The sequence below is a fragment of the Scyliorhinus canicula genome, chromosome 22, assembly GCF_902713615.1.
Source record: "Scyliorhinus canicula chromosome 22, sScyCan1.1, whole genome shotgun sequence".
NCBI lineage: Eukaryota > Metazoa > Chordata > Chondrichthyes > Carcharhiniformes > Scyliorhinidae > Scyliorhinus > Scyliorhinus canicula.
The window spans coordinates 7,287,870-7,310,648 of NC_052167.1; the positions used below are offsets into that span (position 1 = coordinate 7,287,870).

Consider the following 22,779-nt stretch of genomic DNA (forward strand, 5'->3'; position numbering starts at 1 on the left):
ACGATGTCGCGGGCGCTGATCTCGTTAATCTTAAAGAGGGACAAGGACCCCCAGCAGTGTGGTTCATACAGGCCCATATCTCTCCTCAACGTAGATGCTAAGGTGCTGCCAAAAATCCTGGCCACCAGGATAGAGGACTGTGTGCCAGGGGTTGTACACGAGGACCAGACAGGGTTTGTGAAGGGAAGGCAGCTGAACACAAATGTGCGGAGATTGTTGAATGCCATCATGATGCCGGCGATTGAGGGGGAGGCAGAGATAGTGGTGGCGCTGGATGCGGAGAAGGCCTTCGATAGAGTGGAGTGGGGGTACTTATGGGAGGTGTTGGGGAGGTTTGGATTTGGTGAAGGGTTTATTAGATGGGTGAGGCTGCTATACGAGGCCCCGATGGCGTGCGTGGCCACAAATGGGAGGAGGTTGGAGTACTTCCGGCTTTACCGAGGGACCAGGCAGGGTTGTCCCCTGTCCCCCTTGTTGTTTGCATTGGCAATCGAGCCGCTGGCGATGGCGTTGAGGGATTCAGAGTGGTGGAGAGGTTTGGTGCGAGGTGGGGAGGAACATAGGGTGTCGTTGTATGCCGATGACCTGTTACTGTATGTGGCAGACCCGGTGGGAGGGATGCCGGGGGTGATGGAGCTGCTAGCTGAGTTTGGGGCCTTTTCAGGTTATAAACTAAATTTAGGCAAGAGGTGTTTGTGGTGCACCCTGGAGACCAGGAGGAAGGAATTGGTAGGCTCCCGCTTAGGCAGGCAGGGGAGAGTTTTAGGTACCTGGGGGTGCAGGTGGCCAGGGACTGGGGGACTCTTCACAAACATAATTTCACCAGGCTTGTAGATCAGATGGAGGAGGAGTTCAAGAGGTGGGGCATGCTGCCATTGTCGTTGGCGGGGAGGGTGCAGTCCGTCAAAATGACGGTGCTTCCGACGGTTCTTGTTTCCTCTTTCAGTGCCTGCCCATCTTCATCCCCAGGGCCTTCTTTAGGAGAGTGACTAACAGTATCTTGAGCTTTGTGTGGGCACATGGGACTCCGAGAGTGAAGAGGGTTTTCCTGGAGCGAGGGAGAGATAGAGGCGGGCTGGCGCTGCCCACCTTTTGGGGTACTATTGGGCTGGCCAATGCGTCAATGGTGCGTAAATGGGTGATGGAGGGGGGAGTGGACGGCGTGGAAAAGAATGGAGATGGCGTCATGTAGAGGTACGAGCCTGGGTGCCATGGTAACGGCGCCGTTGCCGCTCTCCCTAAGAGGTATACCACGAGCCCGGTGCTGGTGGCGACCCAAAGAATCTGGGGACAGTGGAGAGGCATAGGGGGGAAACAGGGGCTCAATGGAGGCTCCATTGGGTGGCAATCATCGGTTCATCCCGGGGAACAAGGATGGGGGATTTAGGGGGTGGCAAAGGGTGGGCATCAGTAAATTGAGGGGAACCTGTTTAATTGCGGGAGGTTGCGGGCCTGGGGGAACTGGAAGATAAATTTGGGCTTCCCCAAGGGAAATGTTCAGATACTTGCAAGTAAGGCGTTTGCTAGGCGACAGGTAGAGGGATCCCTTTGCTGCCCTCGCGGGGGGCGATGGACAGAGTGCTTTCGGGGGTGTGGGTCGGAGAGGGGAAGGTGTCTGACATCTATAAGGTAATGCAGGAGGAGGTGGAGGAGTCGTCAGTGGAGGAGCTGAAGGCTAATGGGAGGGGGAACTTGGGGAGCAGATAGAGGTCGGGACCTTGGGCGGATGCCTTGGAGAGAGTCAACTCTTCCTCTTCATGTGCGAGGCTTAGTCTCATCCAATTTAAGGTGCTGCACGGGCCCACATGTCCGGGACTAGGATGAGTAGGTTCTTGGGGGTGAGGACAGGGTGCACCAGATGTTCGGGGAGTTCCAGCGAATCATGCCCATATGTCTGGGCATGCCCAGCACTGGCAGAATTCTGGAAGGGGTGGCGGGGACGGTGTCGAGGGTGGTTGGATCAGGGTCAAACCAGGGTGGGGACTCGCGATTTTTGGAGTTGCGGTGGAGCAGGGAGTGCAGGAGGCGGAAGAGGCCGTGTGTCCTGGCCTTTGCGTCCCTAGTAGCCCGGCGGAGGATCTTGCTGCAGTGGCAGGATGCGAGGCCCCCAAGTGTGGAGACCTGGCCAATGACATGGTGGGATTATAAAGTTGGAAAGGTCAAATTTGCCCTGAGGAGGATCAGTACAAGAGTTCTATAAATGGTGGCAGCCTTTTCTGGACTTCCTGGCTCAAAGATAGGTACTCTTGGTCAATAGCAGCAGCAACCCAGAGGAAGTGGGGGGGGGTTCCTTATTATAGTATCTATTTTTTTTTCTCTACGGTTATGTAACAAATTGTGTTAATTTAAGTGTTGTTAATATGTTGGTTGTTCATTGAGGAGGGGCGGAAGGTTTTTGATTGTTGTCATTATTGTTATTGTTGGTATTTTAGTATGGTTGATGCTGTTGTATAAATTCAACGTTTTTCAATTAAAAATTTATTTTTTTTTTTAAATCAATACAATGAGCAGTAATGGCACAAATTGACAAATTCCAAGAATTTTACACCTTTTTTTTCAAATCATGGATGTAGAGCTAAAGAAATTGCGAGGGTTAAGAATTTTAAATTATGCCAAAACAAGTTTTAGATTTACAATAAAAATAGAATAAAATGTTCCTCCTACTTGAGAGCACAAAATATGCAAGGACTCTCCCATACATTTGTGAGTGGTCAACTGTCTGAAACTTCTTCGAAAAATATCAAGGTGCCAAAGGACCTTTGGAGAAATGTTTAAGTAAACAAGTTACTTAAATTGTTCCATGATTCAATCAATAACATTTCACTATTCAAGTTTAGAGAAAACACTAAACGTCAATACCTTCATTAAAATCAGAAGTTGTGCGAGAAGAGAATTCACTTCACGTGAAATACATTTTGACACTACAACAGGATGGGGGCGTGAGTCTCCCAAAAGGGAACAAAGTCCCCTGACGAGAGAGCGTTACCCATCTGTTCCCGGCAATTGGGAGTGGCTGCACAGAGCCCCGCGTGTTTCTCAGCACTTGGCATGGCCGCACAGAGCCCGTTTTGTACAGTGGAGAGTTCTGCTCGCCAGAACTCCCCATTGTAGCGGAGAAATAAGGATGGCATTTTTAAATGGCGCCCGGATAACAGAAGCCCCCGAAACAATCCCAACCTCCCACCCCATCCCAAACGCACTATGGGAGCCCCCACAATAAAAAAAACACAAGCACCCGCCACTCCAATCACAAGCGCACGCAACAAAATGTCAACCTGGCAGTGCCCATGCCAGCTGGCAGGCATGAGTAGACCATTACCGTGTCAAGTCTGCTCCACCATTCAATGAGAACATTTCTGATTGTCTAGCTCAATGTCAATTTCCTGTGCTTTCCCCATAGCCCTTGATGTCATTTAGTATTCCAGAAATCTACCAATTCTGTCTTTAAAATGCTCAATGATTGAGCTTCACCAAATCTCTGGGGGAAGGTATTCCAAAGATTCACCACCGTGAATTAAGGTTGTGCACCGGGCTCACATCACAGTGGCCCGGATGAGCAGATTCATTGGGGTGGAGGACAGATGCACAAAATGCGCGGGAGGACCAGCGAACCATGTCCACAGTTTTGGACATGTCCAAAGCTTATGGGATTTAGGCAGGTGCTTGCAGATGTCATGTCCAAGGTTTTAAAACAAGGGTGGCGGTGAGTCCAGAGGTGGCGATTTTCAAGGTGTCAGAAGACCCGGGAATCCAGGAGGGAGAAAGAGGTAGACGTCCTGGCCTTTGCTTCCCTGGTAGCCTGGAGACGGATACTATTAGCATGGAGGGACTCAAAGCCCCCGAAGTCGGAGACCTGGCTATCAGACATGGCAAGCTTTCTCTGTATGGAGAAAATTAAGTTTGCCTTGAGAGGTTCACTGTTAGGGTTCACAATACACCAGTGCAATCTCATCAAGGCTCCAGAGAATTTCAGCAAGCCATCTTTATTCATGTACTCCAATCCCCTTGCAATGAAGACCAGCATACTATTTGGTCTCCTAATTCATTGTTGCATCTGCATGCTAGCTTTTAGTGACTCATGGTCATGGATTTTACAACTGAACTTTTCCACTTTGGAATGAAACACAGAAATATAAAAATTAGAGGCAGGAGGCAGCCATTCAGCCCATTGAGATTGTTCTGCCATTCAGCACGATGCGACAACACTGGGCTGGTGCGCGGTAATTTCCAGCCCCGCAGGCCCCGGAGTCCCAACATAAGTGAATTCACCAAAATGTTCTATGTTTTTCGAATATCTGACCTTTGACTACTCCAATGAATTACAGGCACCGGATTTGCATGTAAAATATTTTTAAAACTGTTTATTTATAACAAAGGACATGTAATGGCACAAATAAAACAACGATCTGCTAATCTAATTATTCCCCTAACCCCGTCTCCCCTTGACACACGAGACAGACAGTGGTGGGGGGCAGGTGGGGTAGGGAACGTTCAAAGTAACAGGATTAAAACTGGGGTTGAGAGATGGATCTTTGCTGCTACGGTTGTAGTCTTGTTCGTTGCCAATCTTACGAGAACGCCAAGTGTTGCAATCATTGGTTTGTTTGGATCTTCTAATGGTTGCCTTCAATTCGAACATGTCGGCTGTAGAATTCTCTCTGGGGAGTCACTTTCAGTTGAATGACCTCCACCAGACTGGCTCTCGGGCTCGTGAGATAACATTAGAATCCTTCACCTGACTACTTCAAACAGGTTTTTTAAAAAGCCCCCTCTTCCCGCAGTTGGCGCTGGACTGGATCTTCAAACAGGTTTAACTGACTGCACAGAATGAGGTCTTTAACCACAGCCCATCAGTTGAGATAAATTAGATTCAGGTCCCCAGCATTTTACAGATTCAGCTCCCCAGCATTTTAATCAGAGTTGCAACATTCACCGGCCGGGCTGGAGACTATTTTAACCGCCAACCTTCGCTGATAGAAAGTATGTTTTAAATCGTCAGCCTTCCAAAGAGAGATTTGAACTTTCAGAAACCTGACTACAGATTGCAGTCTTTCAGTCAGAAATAAAACCTTCACAAAGAACATCCAGACCTGTTCACTCCAGCCAAGGGATCATAAGAGGGAAGTTCCAACCTTTCTGGGCGAGATATTTAACAGGCTTCTGCTCAGAACAAAAACTGAAAGCCAAAATGGAACCTGCATGCTGTTTCAGAATTTTCTGAAAGGCTCTGTCAATCCAATTGAGAATAGAAGATGTCCGGGAATTTAAGAGGGGATTAATGCCAGCCATGTTCAACAAAACATCATGGACTATGCCACAGAGCATACTGAATCTAGGGTCTGCCTGGCCCTTTCCAAATAGCAGCTTGCTCAGGCGGGTGGGATGGGGGGAGGGGGGGGGGGGGTCAAGAGTCTGTACTTTTACAAACAAGGTCTGCAATTCTGAGGCAGCCAGCAAGGCAGGAATTGAGGTGGGAAAACAAGGAATGGAAAGAGGTTCCTTACAATGATCATGGCTGATCATCACGTTCAATTACCTGATCCCACCAAACACCCCGCCCCCCCCCCATATCCCTTTACCCCAGGAGCTATATCTAATTCCTCCTTGAAATTACATAACATTTTGGCCTCAGCTACTTCCTGTGGTAACGAATTCCACAGATTCACCACTCTCTTGGGGGGGGGGGGGGGGAAGACCTCAGTCCTGAAAGGTTTACCCCTTATCCTTAAACTATAACCCCTTGTTAGACTCCCCCATTATCAGAACATTCTTTCGGAATGTACACTCTCTAATCCTGTTAGAATTTTATAAGTTTCTATGAGATCCTCTCTCACAATTAATATAATCGTAACTGACTTAGGCCCCCCCCTCCGCCATTCCCAGGAATCAGCCTTTTAAACCTTCGCTGCACTCGCTCCGTAGCAAGAACATCCTTCCTCAGATAAGGGCACCAAAATTGCACACAATACTCCAGATGTGGCCTCACCAATGCCCTATACAGTTAAACCTCTCTATTCTATACTCAAATTCTCTCGCTATGAAGGCCAACATACCATTTGCCTTCTTTACTGCCTGCTGTACCTGCGCGCTTACTTTTAACGACTGATGCACAAGGACACCAAGGACTTGCTGAGTATACATCTCTCTCAATTTACACCCGTTCAAAAAATAATCTGCCTTCCTATTTTTGCGACCGAAGCGGAAAACCTCACATTTTACTGCATCCACCATGCATACGCCCACTAACTCAGCCTGTCCATATCCCACTGAAGCATCTCTGCATCCTCCTCAGAGCTCACCCTCCTACCCAAATTTGTATCATCTGCAAATTTCAAAATAATACATTTGTCCAAGTCATTAATAAATAATGTGAACAGTTGGGAGTCCTAGCACAGAACCTTGCGGTGCCCCACTAGTCACTGCCTACCAGTCAGAAAAAGATCCATTTATTCCAACTCTTTACTTCCTCTCTGCTAACCAGCTTTCTATCCATCTCAATACACTACCTGCAATCCCATTGCCTTGAACTTTACATAGTAATCTGCTATGTGAGACCTTGTTGAAAGCCTTCTGAAAGACTAAATAAATCACACCAACCGGTTCTCCCCGTTCAACTCTACGAGTTACAACTTCAAAGAATTCCAGTAGATTTGTCAAGCATGATTCCCCTTTTGTGAATACATGCTGACTTTGTCTGATTATATGTTGGGAAGAATGAAAAAATAGCACATTTTCTGTCTAAATGGAAAGAGATTGCAGAACTGAGTTAGAGGGATCTGAGTGTCCTGGCACATGAATCACAAGTTAGCATGCAGGTAAGAGATTAGGCAAATGGAATATTGTTGTTTATCGCAAAAGGAATGGAATAAAAAGTAGGGTTGTTTTGCTACAATTGCAAAGGGTATTGGTGAGATCGCATCGAGGGCATGGTTTAGTTTTGGTCTCCTTATTGAAGAAAAGGCATATGCATTAGAAACAGCTCATAGAAGATTCACTTGACTCATTCTTGGGATGAGGGGCTTAGCATATGAGCAAATGTTGGAAAGGTTGAGCTTGTATTTACTGGGAGTTTAGAAGAATGAAAGGTGATCACAGAATAGAATCGCTACAATGCAGAGACCAGTCAGCCATCGAGACTGCACCAACACTTGGAAAGAGCGCCCCATCTAGGTCGACACCCCCCACCCTATCCCCGTAACCAGTAAACCCACCTAACCTTTTTTGGATACTAAGAGACAATTTATCACGGCCAATCCACCCAACCTGCACATTTTTGGACTTTGGGAGGAAACCCACGCAGACACGGAAAGTGTAAACTCTGCACTCACCCAAGGCTGGAAGTGAACCCAGGGCCCACGCTCTATGAGGCAGTAGAACAATGGTTAGCACTATTGTTTCACAGCGCCAGGGACCCAGGTTCAATTCCCGGCTTTAGTCGCTGTCTGTGTCGAGTTTGCACGTTCTCCCCGTGTCTGTGTGGGTTTCCTCCGGGTGCTCTGGTTTCCTCCCACAAGTCCTCAAAGATGTGTTTGTTGACTGCCATTGACATTCTGAATTCTCCCTCAGTGTACCCGAACAGGCGCCGGAGTGTGGCGATTAGGGGATTTTCACAGTAACTTAATTGCAGTGTTAATGTAAGCCGACTTGTGACACTAATAAAGATTATGTATTTTTCCCCCCAGAGTCCAATTGCAAAATTCACCAACCTCCAGTAACAATATTAATCTTCTGGCCTCTTGCTAATAACCCACCATTTGCAGGTCTTGGTGACTATCTTGCATTCCGCTCTTCCCCCACAAGTGGAATCACATGCTCTTTGTCTATGCTATCAACCCCTTTCATAATTTTGATGACCTGTGTGAGGTCACCCCTCAATATTTGTTGTTCAAGAGAAAAGAGCCCCAGCCTGTTCATATTTTCCTGACAGACCCAAGTTTGCAGTTCTGGTATCATCCTTTTAAGTCTTTATTGCATCCTCGAGTGCCTCTATATCCTTTTTATGGCAGCCAGATCACGCACAGTCTGCCAAGTGAAATCTAACCGAGTTCAAATTCTTTTTAATTTCTTCATTCAAGGAGTATGGCCATCACTGGCAAAGCAGGCATTCATTTGCTCATCCCGTGCTGCTCCTAACGGAGTGGCTTGCTAGACCATTTTAGAGGACAGTTAAGAGTCAACAACATTGCGAGGATTCCGGAATCACAGACAGGTCAGTCAGACCTCGTAAAGGCGGGAGATTTTGTTCCAATATTAGTTAATCAGATGTCGTTTTAACAACAATCCATTAGTTTCATTGCCACAATTACTGACTTTTTATTTCAGATTTACTGAATTTAAATAACCTAGCTGCCGTGGAAGGGTGTGTGTTCAGATCTCCCTGTCATTAGTCAAAGCTGAGCAAAACCTCTTTAATTTTAATTTCTATCCTCCATGGAAATCAATCGTAGATTTAGTTTGTTTTTATTACGGTTTTATTAGTTTGCATGGAATTAGTGATTTGCATATTTGTACTCCCAGATTCCACTCTACCTCCACGACATTGAGATTCTTATTTTCTCATGATGCCAAATCGTTATTTTTCTAAGCAAAACATAATACCTCACACTTCACGATTTTGCAATTCACATGTATAACCTTCAAGTTTATCAATGTATTCTTTTTAAAATTATCAAATAGCTAAATATGTAACAGTGGTGTATATATCCTGTAGTGCCATGTATCAATACAATAAAAGCTACTCACCTGCAACGCACTGTTGAGAAAGCAGCTGTTTTGCCCAGGCTCATTCATCAGTCCCTTACTTGCTGCAATAGAAGTCGTGCTGCGTGGCATAAACATCCCCTGAAGATTGTTGTTTGGTGTGAAATAACCCTTCCTCCAGGACATCTTGGCCAAAGTCTTTTAGACTCTGATACTAAGTATTTTATAGCAGAATTGTCATCCTGACATTTAACGGAAAAGGAAAATCATCTCACATCAGATTACAAAAGACAGATTTAATGTTGATCTGGCAGTCCCTCAAGTAGCCATTAAAAATCACAGCAGAGAGCAGACGTTGAGTGGTCACTCCTCGAAATTCCATTACGAAACTATAGTTCAAAACCGATATCCAAGCCGATGCCTCCTTTTGTTGCAGCACAAGTTTTAAAACAGCATCTCACACAGCTTCAATCGTTTGGGAGTAATTTGTCACAACTCTCTGTGCAGCATTGTACGAGCAGTTGCTTACGTCCCGAATCCAGCCACAGTATTGTGGACTCACAGAATAGGAATTCAGCTTTCACAATACCAGATGTGGAATTTATTTTCTCACATTCTAACTAGATATTCTCACTTGGCAATAATTGAAAGCTGAAAGAGAGTCATAATTAGAGAACTCGGCTTTCAGTGCAAGATTCCTCAAATATTTTAAAGCCGGTACCAGCACGAAGATCTTTTAAAAGCACAAACACGTTAGCTTCTGCCAAAGCACTTGGTCAAATGTTGCATCACGTATTCCTTATTTGTTCAGTGTTCTGCCAAACATTCAAGCTCGCCTTTGATTAAGCTTCCTTGATAAGATAGCTATGAACTCATTGTTTTGAACCTGTAACCACAAGCTCCACAGTGCATCTTGATCCTTTTCTAGATCATTAAATTAATCAAGCATTTGAAGCTTTATATGGGCCATGTCAGCATACTCTGACCAGATTCTCTCTTATCCAGTGGAATCTGTTCATCTGTTAAACTGCTTGGATCAGCTGCTGTTCATTTGACAAAAATCTGCAAACAGAAAGAAAATACAATTAGATTGTTTCTTATTGGTTATGTTCGTAGCTCAGTGATAGTAAATGAGATGTACTTTAACTTCAGCAGTTTGTACAGAGGCTGCAGTGCCGATACTAACTATACTTTAACACTGCATAGATCCATTAACATTATGCTCGAGTTTGCATGAAGTATATCACACCATCACAAGATATAAAATCCATTTTTAAAACTCTGAATTTCTTGGAGACAACAGCAATTAATCTATCTGATGAAAAATAAACCAGTGTATTGCTCACACTTCCTTAAGGCATGTCAGCCTTCACTGCAAACAATTGATGCTTTAAACACAGATGACTCAAACACCAGCCAACAGACAGCAAGTCACACCACAATGAGGTCATCAGTAATAATATTTGACTACACCAGTTATACTGTGAATATGAACATACGCCTGTGAATGTTTGCCTAAAGCACTGAAGATACTTAGCAACACCAGATGAAACTTGCAGATACAAGAGCACTCTTTTTAAATAACAAGGCAAAAAAATTGTCAACGTAAACATTTGTGAGCACTGATGATATTCAAAATTAATTGCAAGGAACTAGAACCCGACAATAGGAGACAACTCAACAAGGGTAGTTGTTAATCTCCATATTAAAGCAACTGCGTCATTTTCACCACGTATGTCAATTCAGTTTCTTCACACCCAGTAATTCCTCCCAGTCACTTGCCCTCATAATTCTGAACTAGTTAAAACAGGATTCACCTAAAAAATGTTTCGGTTTCAACTAAAAAAAGATTCCCTCTCCTAAAAAAGACAGTCATGCTCATCCTGCTTCTGATAAATTTGGTCTTTGTTGCGCTAACATTAGCTAAGAATTTGAATTAAGTAATGTTACTAACACAGCAAAGTGAGTGTTTGGTGCTGAAAAATTGACAGCATATAATTTAAATGTTGTAACTATGAATTAAGATCAGACAGTATTACAATTTATTTTTCCACTGATGTTGGCAACACAAGTAACTTTGATTACTGTTGTGAAAACTGAATTAAAAACAGTACTTTCAGCTTGAAGGTAATGTAACTGAATCAGTTAAAAACAATTCTCCAGAGTTCTTTTTCAGATCATATATCATAGGAATAGACACCAACCCACTAAGAGCTTTACTCAATCTGCTCTCCGATTTTCATCAACACAAGCATAATGATTTAAAAATGAATATTTTTACCAAGTAACCATCGTTGCAGCAGTGACGAATGTAGTACAAGGATCCTGGCACATACACGATTGACCGGATTGACATGGGAATGTGTACATTACTACCCACAGTGTTATAAAAGAATACATGACACAGGTGTCAGTATATGTGTTGGACAGGGGAGGGCCGACAGAAGGGGTGCATGTAAAATTGTACTTCAGAAACATCATACTCTGTAAATATTATTTGCGTTATATGTTAAACTGTCAAATTTGGAAATTGGCAATAAAAATATATACTTTAAATGTGTTGGACAGAGTCATGTGCACAAGCAAGCATGGAGACAGCTCCGACTGTAAATGTGTAGATAGTTACTGCAGTTTATAAATATATACAGTTAAACTACTTAAGACGAAAAAGATTTCATTAAGACCTGGCGAACCGTATCCAACATCCTACAACATGGTGGCAGCTCTTGGAAAAACCCAGAACTTCAGAGAAGCTGCAGCAGAAATTCAAATGCTGGAAAATTAAAGGAGCAGCATTCATAGAACATACAGTGCAGAAGGAGGCCATTCAGCCCATCAAGTCTGCACCGACTCACTTAAGCCTTCGCTTCCACCCTATCCCCGTAACCCAATAATCCCTCCTAACATTTTTGGTCACTAAGGGCAATTTTTAAAATCATGGCTAATCCGCCTAATCTGCATGTCTTTGGACTGTGCGAGGAAACCAGAGCGTGCGAGGAAACCAGAGCACCCAGAGTAAACCCACGCAGACATGGGGAGACCGTGCAGACTCTGCACAGTGACCCAGCGGGGAATCGAACCTGGGACCCTGGCACTGTGAAGCCACAATGTTATCCACTTGTGCTGCTGTGCTGCCGCCTGACTGATAATATCTGAAGTGAAGACAAACAGGGTGATCGCCCGGGAGAAGCTTCACGGCAAATTTGGAAGAAGAGGGCAAAAGAAAACTCCACTGCAGCCGAGGATGCCCAGAATTGCATGGAGGTCCAGCTTGAATACCCAGAGATTGCACAGTTAAAGGACCTAGCAGGAGTGAGCTAAAAAAAAATCAAGTTCCTGGCCAGAACAAGTTTGAAAACATTCTTATGTAGTTACATTGTATACCTTGTGTTGCCCTATTATGTATTTTCTTTTATTCCCTTTTCTTCCCATGTACTTAATGATCTGTTGAGCTGCTCGGTACACGTGACAAAATATCAAATCCAATCCAATCTTAAAAATGCCATGAAAGGAGGGTTTCTACCTCCTTCTCCTCAAATAATCTCGGTAGCCATAATGGCTCTTTTGAAACCACGATTAGTAGATTTAATCCCGGTTTTGTTTTAACTGTTTCTTCACCAACATGAAAGCAATTAATTGGGAGAGATTTATTACCAATCAGGATACAATTTCCCCCAGAATGCTCGATCAGTGAAAAAAAGTTTAGTTTCATATACAATAATTAAAAGCAGCTGCTCTTTTGTTTATGTTTTAGATTTAAAAATTGACCTGATTTCAACTTTGCTTTATAGGCTATCCCTCGTATCATTAAGAAAGTGGTGGCAAGGTAACTCACTGAACCGCTGAAGTCTCTGTAGGGAAGGTTCCTTTCAACATAGTGAAGACATAATGCTTAGTGCCCTTCCATTCCAGGAATGTCAAGACAAAGAAAAGCAGCAGTTCTTGGTTCCCTTTGGCTGAAGTTCAAAAATGTAGTTCTTTGCTTCAAGCAAGGCATCATGAACTGTGACTTTATGATTCATCAAGTCCTCCTTTTTACTCATCACAATCGACCCTGTAGATATCTCACACATTGGGCCTCGAGTCTTCACTTTGCTTTCTCTCTACATATTTTAAAAGTGCTTGCACAATGTAGGCTAAGCTGGTCTGTGTGCAGTTTTCATTCTTCTTGACTCCTCTCAATCATTTTGACAGGTGAAGCAGACAGGAACTCAATTACAAATACATTTTAATCCAAAGAAAGTTGGAGACTGGACCATGTAACCTGCAAAAGCTCATATTTCCACCACACTAACTTGTCAATCTCTGCATTCAACTGCTCAGTACAATATTAAGATGCTTACAACTGTCCTGCAAATTATTCCCAAAGAAGTGAACAACGAGAAGCCATTTCGAGGAGAAATCCTTTAAACTTGTGAGCAATGTCACAGAAGCTTAACCAGCAAGTACAGTGAAACATCAATGTTAAAACAAACATTTGAACAAAAATCAGTTACCCCAGACCCCAAATCCACTGGTTTGCATAATTTGTTTTACAAGCTGGCGACAGAATTGATTTGCAAGATTACTGAACTTGTGTAGAATATCTTTTTAAAAGGTGATGATTTGAAGCTCTTGAAGTGCAATATCCAGTACGGCTGTGGTGAAATTACTAGCAACCCAAAACTCAGACTCAAGCAGCAAACTGCACAAATCATGCACGATCGACAACTACAATTTCAAAAACCATATTCAATTGCTAACGTTTAATGTAGCATATGGAATTCAAAATTTGTATTCTCTAGCCTCCAGTTAACTGCAGGTAAAGTGGTTTGCTGAATTCTTCAAAGAGCTGACACAGACACGAGGGGCTGAGTGGCTTCCTTCTGGGCTTCAACATTCTACTGGGGTATCAGTAGGTTACAGAACGAAAAGCTTAAATGCAAATTAATGCTGTGGTTACATTTCAGGCAGCAGCTGTACAGTGCAGATGGAAAGCAGTACCGAGTTACACCCTTCTGCTCATAATTCAACACTCAAGCAAATTAAAGTTCTGTAGCTCACCCTCCTCGTTGTCTGAAGGTTAGCTGAAGTTTGAAATGCTAGATATGAGACAGTTCTCTCCATCATTGCCTCACTAACAAATGACCTAAAGCTAGTACCACCCAAGCACTCTGAACTTTCTGTACCAGTCACAGTTGCATGGATTCTTTGTGAAAATTAAATCACTATGCCACTTGCAATCAAATTAATTTTCATTCCAAGTTATGCTACCAAATTTGAATTGAGTACTGTTGAAAGCTGCTACAGTTAAGTCACCCTCAAAATTCACCCAATCTTTGGGAGTCCGATTTGCTGGTTTTCAGACCAACTACAAAAGCAGATGCCCATTTCAAAATCAGAACACAAAACTGTCTTAGAAAAATTCCAAGTGAGCAATCCCCAACCAAGGTTGGGGTTTCCCCTTCAAAATATTATCAGGAACAATTTCTATATGCCAACAGTGCACCTCTCCCCACCCTCAGCTGTGGGTAAAATACCCATGATGGCAGGATGAGTGCTTCAAGTGGTGATTAATTGGCCACATAAGGCTTCAATTGACGGCACTCTGGATGTTACCTTAAGACACACCAGTGAGAAAGCACAAAATCCAGCCCCAAATGTTCCCGAGAGATAGACATAGACATAGAATTTACAGTGCAGAAGGAGGCCATTCAGCCCATCGAGTCTGCACCGGCTCTTGGAAAGAGCACCCTACCCAAGGTCAACACCTCCACCCTATCCCCATAACCCAGTAACCCCACCCAACACTAAGGGCAATTTTGGACACGAAGGGCAATTTATCATGGCCAATCCACCTAACCTGCACATCTTTGGACTGTGGGAGGAAACCGGAGCACCCGGAGTAAACCCATGCACATACGGGGAGGATGTGCAGACTCCACACAGACAGTGATCCAAGCCGGAATCGAACCTGGGACCCTGGAGCTGTGAAGCGATTGTGTTATCCACAATGCTACCGTGCTGCCCATAGTGTGATGTGATACGGTAGTGTACAAACGCAAGCTTGTTCCTTCTCCGTAATAATTCTAAGCAAAGGTTCAGAAAGTATATTTTGCACTCATTCCTAGAGCTGTGTGGTGAATGCACTGATCCTTCAGTGCAATTTGGACAAGTTGAGTGAGTGGGCAAATGCATGGCAGATGCAGTATAATTTGGATAAATGTGAGGTTAGCCACTCTGGTAGCCAGGCAGATTATCTGAATGGCTATAAATTGAAAGAAGGGAATGTACAACGAGAGCTGGGTGTCCTTGTACATCAGTCGCTGAAAGCAAGCATGCAAGTTCATCAGGCGATAAAGTAGTTAAACGTATGTTAGCCTTCATAGCAAGAGAATTCGAGTAAAGGAGCAGGGTGTCTTGCTGCAATTATACAGGGCCTTGGCGAGACCACACGTTGAATATTGTGTGCAGTTTTGGTCTCCTTATCTAAGGAAGGATGTTCTAACTATGAGGGAGTGCAACAAAGGTTTACCAGATTGATTCCTGGGATGTCAGGACTGACGTACGAGGAGAAATTGAGTCAGTTAGGATTATATTCGCTTCGCTGGAATTTAGAAGAATGGAGGGGGCGGGGGGGAGGGGCATCTCATAGAAACCAATAAACTCTAACACAGTACTAGACAGGGCAGATGCAGGAAGGATGTTCCCGATTGCAGGGGAGTCTAAAACCAGAGGTCACAATCCAAGGATCCAAGGTAGACCATTCAGGACCGAGAGGAGGAGACATTCCTTCACCCAGAGAGTAGTCAGCCTGTGGAATTCGCTACCACAGAAAGCAGTTGAGGCCAAATCATTTATTTTTTCAAGAAGAAGTTAGATATAGGGGGAGATTCTCTGGCCTGCCTTAGCGCATTTCTCAGCGGTGGGAGGCAACCCACCATTGGCCAGCGGAGGATCTTCCGGTCCCTCCGCTGTCAATAGGAGTTCCCATTGAATCCATTCCGCACCTCAGGGAACCCCGTGTCAGTGGTGCGCCGTCGACAAGACCAGAAGTTCTTGCTGGCATTGACACCTGGAGGTTATCGCCAATAACCTTTGAGGGTAAAGGGGTCAAAGGATATGGGGGGGTGGAGGGGGCGGAAAAGAGAGAGAGAAAGCAGGAACCAGGTTATTGAGTTGGATGATCAGCCAAGATCATAGTGAATGACAGAGCAGCCTCGAAGGGCCAAAGAGCCATTTCTGCTCCTATTTTCTTGGTTTCTAAGTTTCGATATATCTACAGCTTTATAGAGATGAAATTTGTATAAGATTTGTGCTTGGAAAGTTTAGACAATTTCTTAGTTTGGATACTAGTAAGTAAGAAACTGACAGTCTTGTTCCCACCTTCCATATGCTGTCAATTAAAGATTCCAAAGCACTATGTGTCACAAAACAAGGAATTGTTCCATTGCCCTTCCCAATATTTCACCCACCCTCAACCATGAAGATCTAATTCACTGTTCTTTCACTAACGCATTTATGGAATTTCCTGTTTGTATGAAGGTTACAGTGTTACCCACTTAACAGTAATCACACTTCAAACCAATTCAATGCATATAAAGCTGTTCTTTTTTCACCAACAAGTAGATATTGGCAGCTAAAAGTCAACCAAATACATGAATTTATTTAAAGACTGGCAGACAAGAAAACTGTTTTTAACTGCCTTCTAGGCAGTGCTAGTCTTCACCTGGGCAACAAACAAACATCGTGATTTCCAACTGTGGCAGTGACAAATTCCCCTGTGTGTTTCAGAATTGTGCACTGGCCAAATTGTCACAGTTAGTTTGTACACGTGTAAAACGGTGAAGCCAAAAGGTGTGGCTTGTTTATGAGTTCAGCTAAGCTGCACAGTCTACAACTAAATACAGGATGCACTCCCATGTCTCAGATTGAAATCTAATTGTAGTTTACTAAATTTAAGCTTAAGTTTAAGACATAATAAAGAATTATAGAAATGCAAGGTCATTATTTTCTTCCAGTTGAAAGCACTAAATACCGATCAGGGCAGTAACATTGGCAGTGTTTGTGTCTTTAGCCTGAATTCATCAAAGTCAATTGCAGTGCCCCAACTGAAATTGACTTAGCAAAATCCCAACCAGACATGAATCAATTCCTTTGTGCTCAATACTACTTCACAATTCATCAACTGATGAGCATAGAATCCTCGAATGGTTACAGTGCAGATGGAGGCCATTCTTATGCTGGCTCTCTGCAAGAGCAACTCCACTGGTTCCACTCTCCTGTTTTTTCCCCTATAGCCCTGCAATTTTCTCTCATGTGCTGATCTGATTCCCTTTTGAAAGCCACAATTGAATCTGTCTCCACTGCACTCAGGCAGTGCATTTCAGATCCCAACCACTTGCTGTATAATAGTTTCCTTCCTCATGTCACATTTGGTTCTTTTGCAATTCATCTTATATTGGTGTACACCAGAGACATAACCAAAGTTCACTGAAAACGTGCATATGAATTGGGAGCAAGGAGTAGGCCTCTCAGCCCCTCGAGCCTGCTCCACCATTCAACAAAATAATCAAACCCATGAGATAAGATCAGGTCTGATCCGATTGCAACTTCAACCCCACATCCCTGCCTACTCCCCACCTGCTCCACCCCGCCCCCGATACCCCTTGAATAAGGGTCGATCTAGCTCCACCTTAAAAATATTCAAAACTTCTGCTTTCACTTCATTTTGCAGAAGCAAGTTCCAGAAACTCATGACCCTCAGACAGAATTTTTCTTCATCTCCGTTTGAAATTAGTAACCGAGATTCTCCGCCAAGAGAAAACGCCCTGTCCACATCCACCTTGTCAATACCCCTCAGGATCTTAAGGTTTCAATCAAGTCACCTTTCACTCTTAATACAAACCTACTTCTCCATCCTTTCCTCATAAGACAACCTGCTCATTCCTGGTATCAGTCTTGTATATGTTCCCTGAATTGCTTCTAATGCATTTACATATTTCCTTCTCAAGGGCAATTAAAAATGGGTAACAAATGCCAGTGAACCCCACATCCTGTAAAAAATGAATTTAAGAAGAGAAGACCAGTACTGTACACAATACTCCAGGGGCTGTTTAGCTCACTGGGCTAAATCACTGGCTTTGAAAGCAGACCAAGGTAGGCCAGCAGCACGGTTCGATTCCCGTAACAGCCTCCCCGAACAGGCGCCGGAATGTGGCGACTAGGGACTTTTCACAGTAACTTCATTTGAAGCCTACTTGTGACAATAAGCGATTTTCATTTCATTTCAGTGTCCTGTACAACTGAAGCATAACCTCAAGTCCACTCACAATAAACAATAACATTCTATCAGCTTTCCTAATTACTTGCTGTACCTATATACTAGCCTTTTGTGATTTATGCATTAGGACTGCAAGATCCCTCTGTAGCGCAAAGCTCGGCAATCACTCGCCATTTACATAATAAGTTGTTTTTTTCTTCCTTCCAGAATGGACAATTTCCCAAATAATGCTCCATTTGCCAGATCTCTGCCCATTCACTTCACCCATGTCCCTTTGTAGCCTCTTTAAGCACTCTTCACAATTTACTTTCCTACCTATCTTTGTCATCAGCAAATTTAACAACCAGACCTTCAGTTCCTTTACCCAAGTCATTTATATTTTTGTTAAAAAGTTGAGGTCCCAGTACTGATGTCTGTGGCACACCACTCGTCACATCCTGTCAACCTGAGAAAGACCCATTTCTGCCAACTGTTTCCTGTTAGCTAGCCAATCTTCAATCCATGTCAATATGCTATCCCCTACGTACTATGAGCTTTTATATTCCATTCTGGAAATCTAAGTGCAGTGGGCTGGATTCTCCGGTCATCAACGGCGAAATTGCGTTTGCCGACCAGCCGGAGAATCCAAGTTTCTGACCAAATTGGGGCAACGCCACTTTTGTGGTGCTCCACCCCCTTCAAAGCAGCATACTGCGCCACGTATCGACGGCCTCAGGACATTGCCTGAGGCCCACCCTCCAATGCTCCGTTCCTGACCGGCCAAGTTCCCAGCGGCGTGATACACATGTGGTCTCATCCGTCGGGAACTTGGTGTGCAGACTCAATCCAGCGTCTGCCACAGTCAGGGGAGGGCACGGGGTGCACAAGCCAGCCGAGGGGGAGGCTATTTCGCGGGCCGGTTCCGCGAACAGCCTCCGCCATGTAGCACGGCGCAGCCGCTGAAGGCCACTGCCGTGCGCATGCGCGGCCACGGACCCGGCAATTCTCCGGGGCGAATCGGCAGCTAGAGCCAGGTGCTCTACGCTGCCGGCATGCTAGCCCCCAGAAAAACAGGAAATCGGTGGCCGTTTTGCACCAGTTTTTCTGGCATAAAACACCATAATTCCCACGCCAGCTCGGGGACACAGCCCCAGAATCAGAGAATCCAGCCTTGTCTATTGACCGGCTCCCCTTTATTCACAGCATTGCTTCAAAAAACTCCCATAAATTCATTAAAAATGATTTTCCTTTCACAAAACCATGTTAACACTGCCCGAGTGCCTTGCTCAAATAAATGCATGTACTTAAGGAAATGTCAGAAAGGGAGAGAGCATTTACACAGAAAATTCCAGAAAATGAAGCCATGGCACCCGTTTTGTTTTCTCTCTAAATAAATACAACTACAGTTGTTTATAGGTCCTTTTGTTTTATTCTTTCATGTGATGTTGGCATTGCTAGCAAGGCCGCCATTTGTTGCCAATCCCTCATTGCCTTTGAGCTGAGTGGCCTGCTAGGCCATTTCACAGGGCAGTTAAGAGTCAATCATATGGTTATGGGTCTGGAGTAACATGTAGGTCAGGCCAGGTAAGGGCAGCAGATTTCCTTTAGGATGGGTTTACACAACAATCAATGATATTTGTCACCAACACTGAGACTAGCTTTCAATTTTAGATTCATTAATTGAATTTCCACCAGCTGTCGTGGTGGAATTTAATCCATATCCCCATAAGGCCGGGCCTCTGGATTACTAGGCTTTTACGCTACCATCTCTCTTGCAGTGTGCATAATGGATGCGGTTTATCCCTAGTGAAGGGAATTGGATAAATATTTAGATGGGGTTAAATTTGTAGGATTATGCATGTAGAGCAGGGAGTGGAACACGTACACTAGCTGAATAGCTTCCCCTCTGTGCTTACTTATTCTACGATTACAGCATTGCATACTTTTGCAGCAGAGTTTCAACATTAAGCAGGTGGGTCACAATTAACAACACTCCAAAACAATGCAAACCATATCTGGTCTTATTTTGTTTTGTTCCCCCGATGGCACAGACTCATACTGGCAGTGAATGGCTCCACAATCGTCCGTTGCTGTCAGGTACCTTCATGCATGGTGCCTAAAAATAACTGGACATTCAACTGTGGGAATGGCATCATGACAGAAACCCATACTTCACCATGGGAAGTGGGCATCGTTCGCTGGGCCAGCATTTATTGCCCATCCCCAATTGCCCTTCAGCTGAGGGCTCTTAAGAATCAACCACATTACTGCACTCTGGAGTCACAGGTAGGCCAGGCATGGTAAGAATGGCAATTCCCTTCCCTAAAAGGACATTGGTGAACCAGATGGGTTTAACAATCAACAATGGTTTCATGGTCAGCACTAGACTATTAATTCCAGGTGTTTATTGAATTTAAATTTCACCATCTGCAGTAGCGGGATTTGAACCTGGTTCCCAGAGCATTACACTGGGTCTATGGATTACTAGCCCGGTGACAATATCAACTATATTTTACTATCTCACCTAATGTGCACAAAGATGACTGATTCTTTCAGCATTAACTGAATAGCTATCATTGTTCAGGAACTTTGACTGATTTATACCTCCCAAGACGGCTGAGCCCATTATAACAAATCAAGTATCAACCAAAGTGAGCTCAGCAGAAACCAAGAGCCGAAACCACAACATTATGGTTCAGTTTATGCTGTCTCATCAACAACCATCAAGGGAGCTGTTCTACTTTTCAATATTTGAACAGGGATTTATCTATTTCTCTCTGGGGGAAATGACTGCTATTTAAAGCATTAGCAGGTGTTGCATTAACATTTCTGAGAAGTACAATTTATCATTACATTGACTATTTTAGTCCATCAGCTTAATATCGGAATGGCTAAAACAATCAAATAAACAATCTGGACAAATCCCTGATGAGTAATTATTCGAATTATTCGTCACGAGTCCTAGATTTTACCCATATCATTGGTGCAAACATACCACCTGATGGAAGATAAACGTGATTTAATACAATAAGCCATATATTTTAATACAATTTAATAAAATAAGCCACAGTTTTAATTAATGTATAGTGCAAATTTGGGCAGTGTATACACTTTCTAAAATTAACAGATTCACAAAACTAAGCTTACATTCCCATTCCACTAATGAATTAAGTTCTTTATCTTTAGCAGTTTAAACACAATTTTTTTTTCCTTAGCTAATGCAAATAATGGCAGTCACTTTATTGGCTGGCACTTCTTCAACCTGGAATTAAGATGCCGGAATGTGGCGACTAGGGGCTTGTCACAGTAACTTAATTTGAAGCCTACTTGTGACAATAAGCGATTTTCATTTCATTAGAGAACAAAAAATGGTACAAGCCACTTCTCCTGTGACAGAAAGCACAAGCTTGAAACAGTACAAACTAAATACACAGAAAAAGGAGAACAACAAAATATACTTATCTAAAAGCTAGCTTTACAACTCTCCCAAAATAACAGCAGCTGCTCAACTGAAGTATATTGAAGTTTGTATGGTACTTCATTAAAAATATTAATGTTGCATAAGAATGGCTTAAATACATTTCTCAGCTGCACAATCCAAATTCCAATCAGAATTCATTTTTCCTAGGGGCAGCATGGTGGCGCAGTGGATAGCACAGCTGCCTCACGGCACCAAGATCACTGTCCGTATAGAGTTTGCACATTCTCCAGTTTTTGCATGGGTTTCGCCTCCACAACCCGAAGATGTGCAGGATAAGACCATAAGACATAGGAGTGGAAGTAAGGCCATTCGGCCCATCGAGTCCACTCCGCCATTCAATCATGGCTGATGGGCATTTCAACTCCACCTACCAGCATTCTCCCCGTAGCCCTTAATTCCTCGCGACATCAAGAATTTATCTATCTCTGCCTTGAAGCCATTTAGCGTCCCGGCCTCCACTGCACTCCGTGGCAATGAATTCCACAGGCCCACCACTCTCTGGCTGAAGAAATGTCTCCGCATTTCTGTTCTGAATTTACCCCCTCTAATTCTAAGGCTGTGCCCACGGGTCCTCGTCTCCTCGCCTAATGGAAACAGTTTCTTTGCGTCCACCCTTTCTAAGCCATGTATTATCTTGTAAGTTTCTATTAGATCTCCCCTTAACCTTCTAAACTCCAATGAATACAATCCCAGGATCCTCAGCCGTTCATCATATGTTAGACCCACCATTCCAGGGATCATCCGTGTGAATCTCCGCTGGACACGCTCCAGTGCCAGTATGTCCTTCCTGAGATGTGGGGCCCAAAACTGGACACAGTACTCCAAATGGGGCCTAACCAGAGCCTTATAAAGGCTCAGTAGCACATCGCTGCTTTTATATTCCAACCCTCTTGAGATAAATGACAACATTGCATTCGCTTTCTTAATCACAGATTCAACCTGCATGTTTACCTTTAGGGAATCCTCGACTAGCACTCCCAGATCCCTTTGTACTTTGGCATTATGAATTTTCTCACCGTTTAGAAAGTAGTCTATGCTTGGATTCTTTTTTCCAAAGTGCAAGACCTCACATTTTCTCACGTTGAATTGCATCAGCCATTTCCTGCACCACTCTCCCAAACTGTCTAGATCTTTCTGCAGCCTCCCCACTTCCTCAGCACTACCTGCCTGACCACCTAACTTTGTATTATCGGCAAACTTCGCTAGAATGCCCCCATAGGGGGATTGGACACACTAAATTGTACCCTAATTGGAACAAATTGGGTACTCTAAATTTATAATAAAAAATAATTATTTTTTCCTCAATTCATTCATCCTACACAGTTCCAGTTAAAGCCTTTTTAGCCAAATAGTTGTA

General features: G+C 43.8%; 1 protein-coding gene across 6 annotated transcripts in view; it reads right to left on the minus strand.

Annotated features, from left to right (window-relative positions):
* Positions 1-22,779, minus strand: part of LOC119956124 (inactive ubiquitin carboxyl-terminal hydrolase 54-like) — a 150,739-nt gene that overhangs the window by 78,303 nt on the left and 49,657 nt on the right. For 2 of the 6 annotated variants that reach the window (XM_038783009.1, XM_038783014.1), the window contains exons 2-3: positions 8,743-9,762; positions 2,666-2,757 (exon numbers count right to left, since the gene is read on the minus strand). Coding sequence is in view for 1 of the 6 variants with exons in the window: in XM_038783015.1 (XP_038638943.1) it covers positions 2,684-2,757; positions 8,743-8,886 (218 nt within the window). In the remaining 5 variants the exon portion in view is untranslated. Of the gene's footprint in view, positions 1-2,665; positions 2,758-8,742; positions 9,763-9,949; positions 9,969-10,046; positions 10,153-10,199; positions 10,220-22,779 lie in introns of those variants that run through there. The other 4 variants (XM_038783013.1, XM_038783010.1, XM_038783012.1 and 1 more) reach the window with 4 other exon arrangements.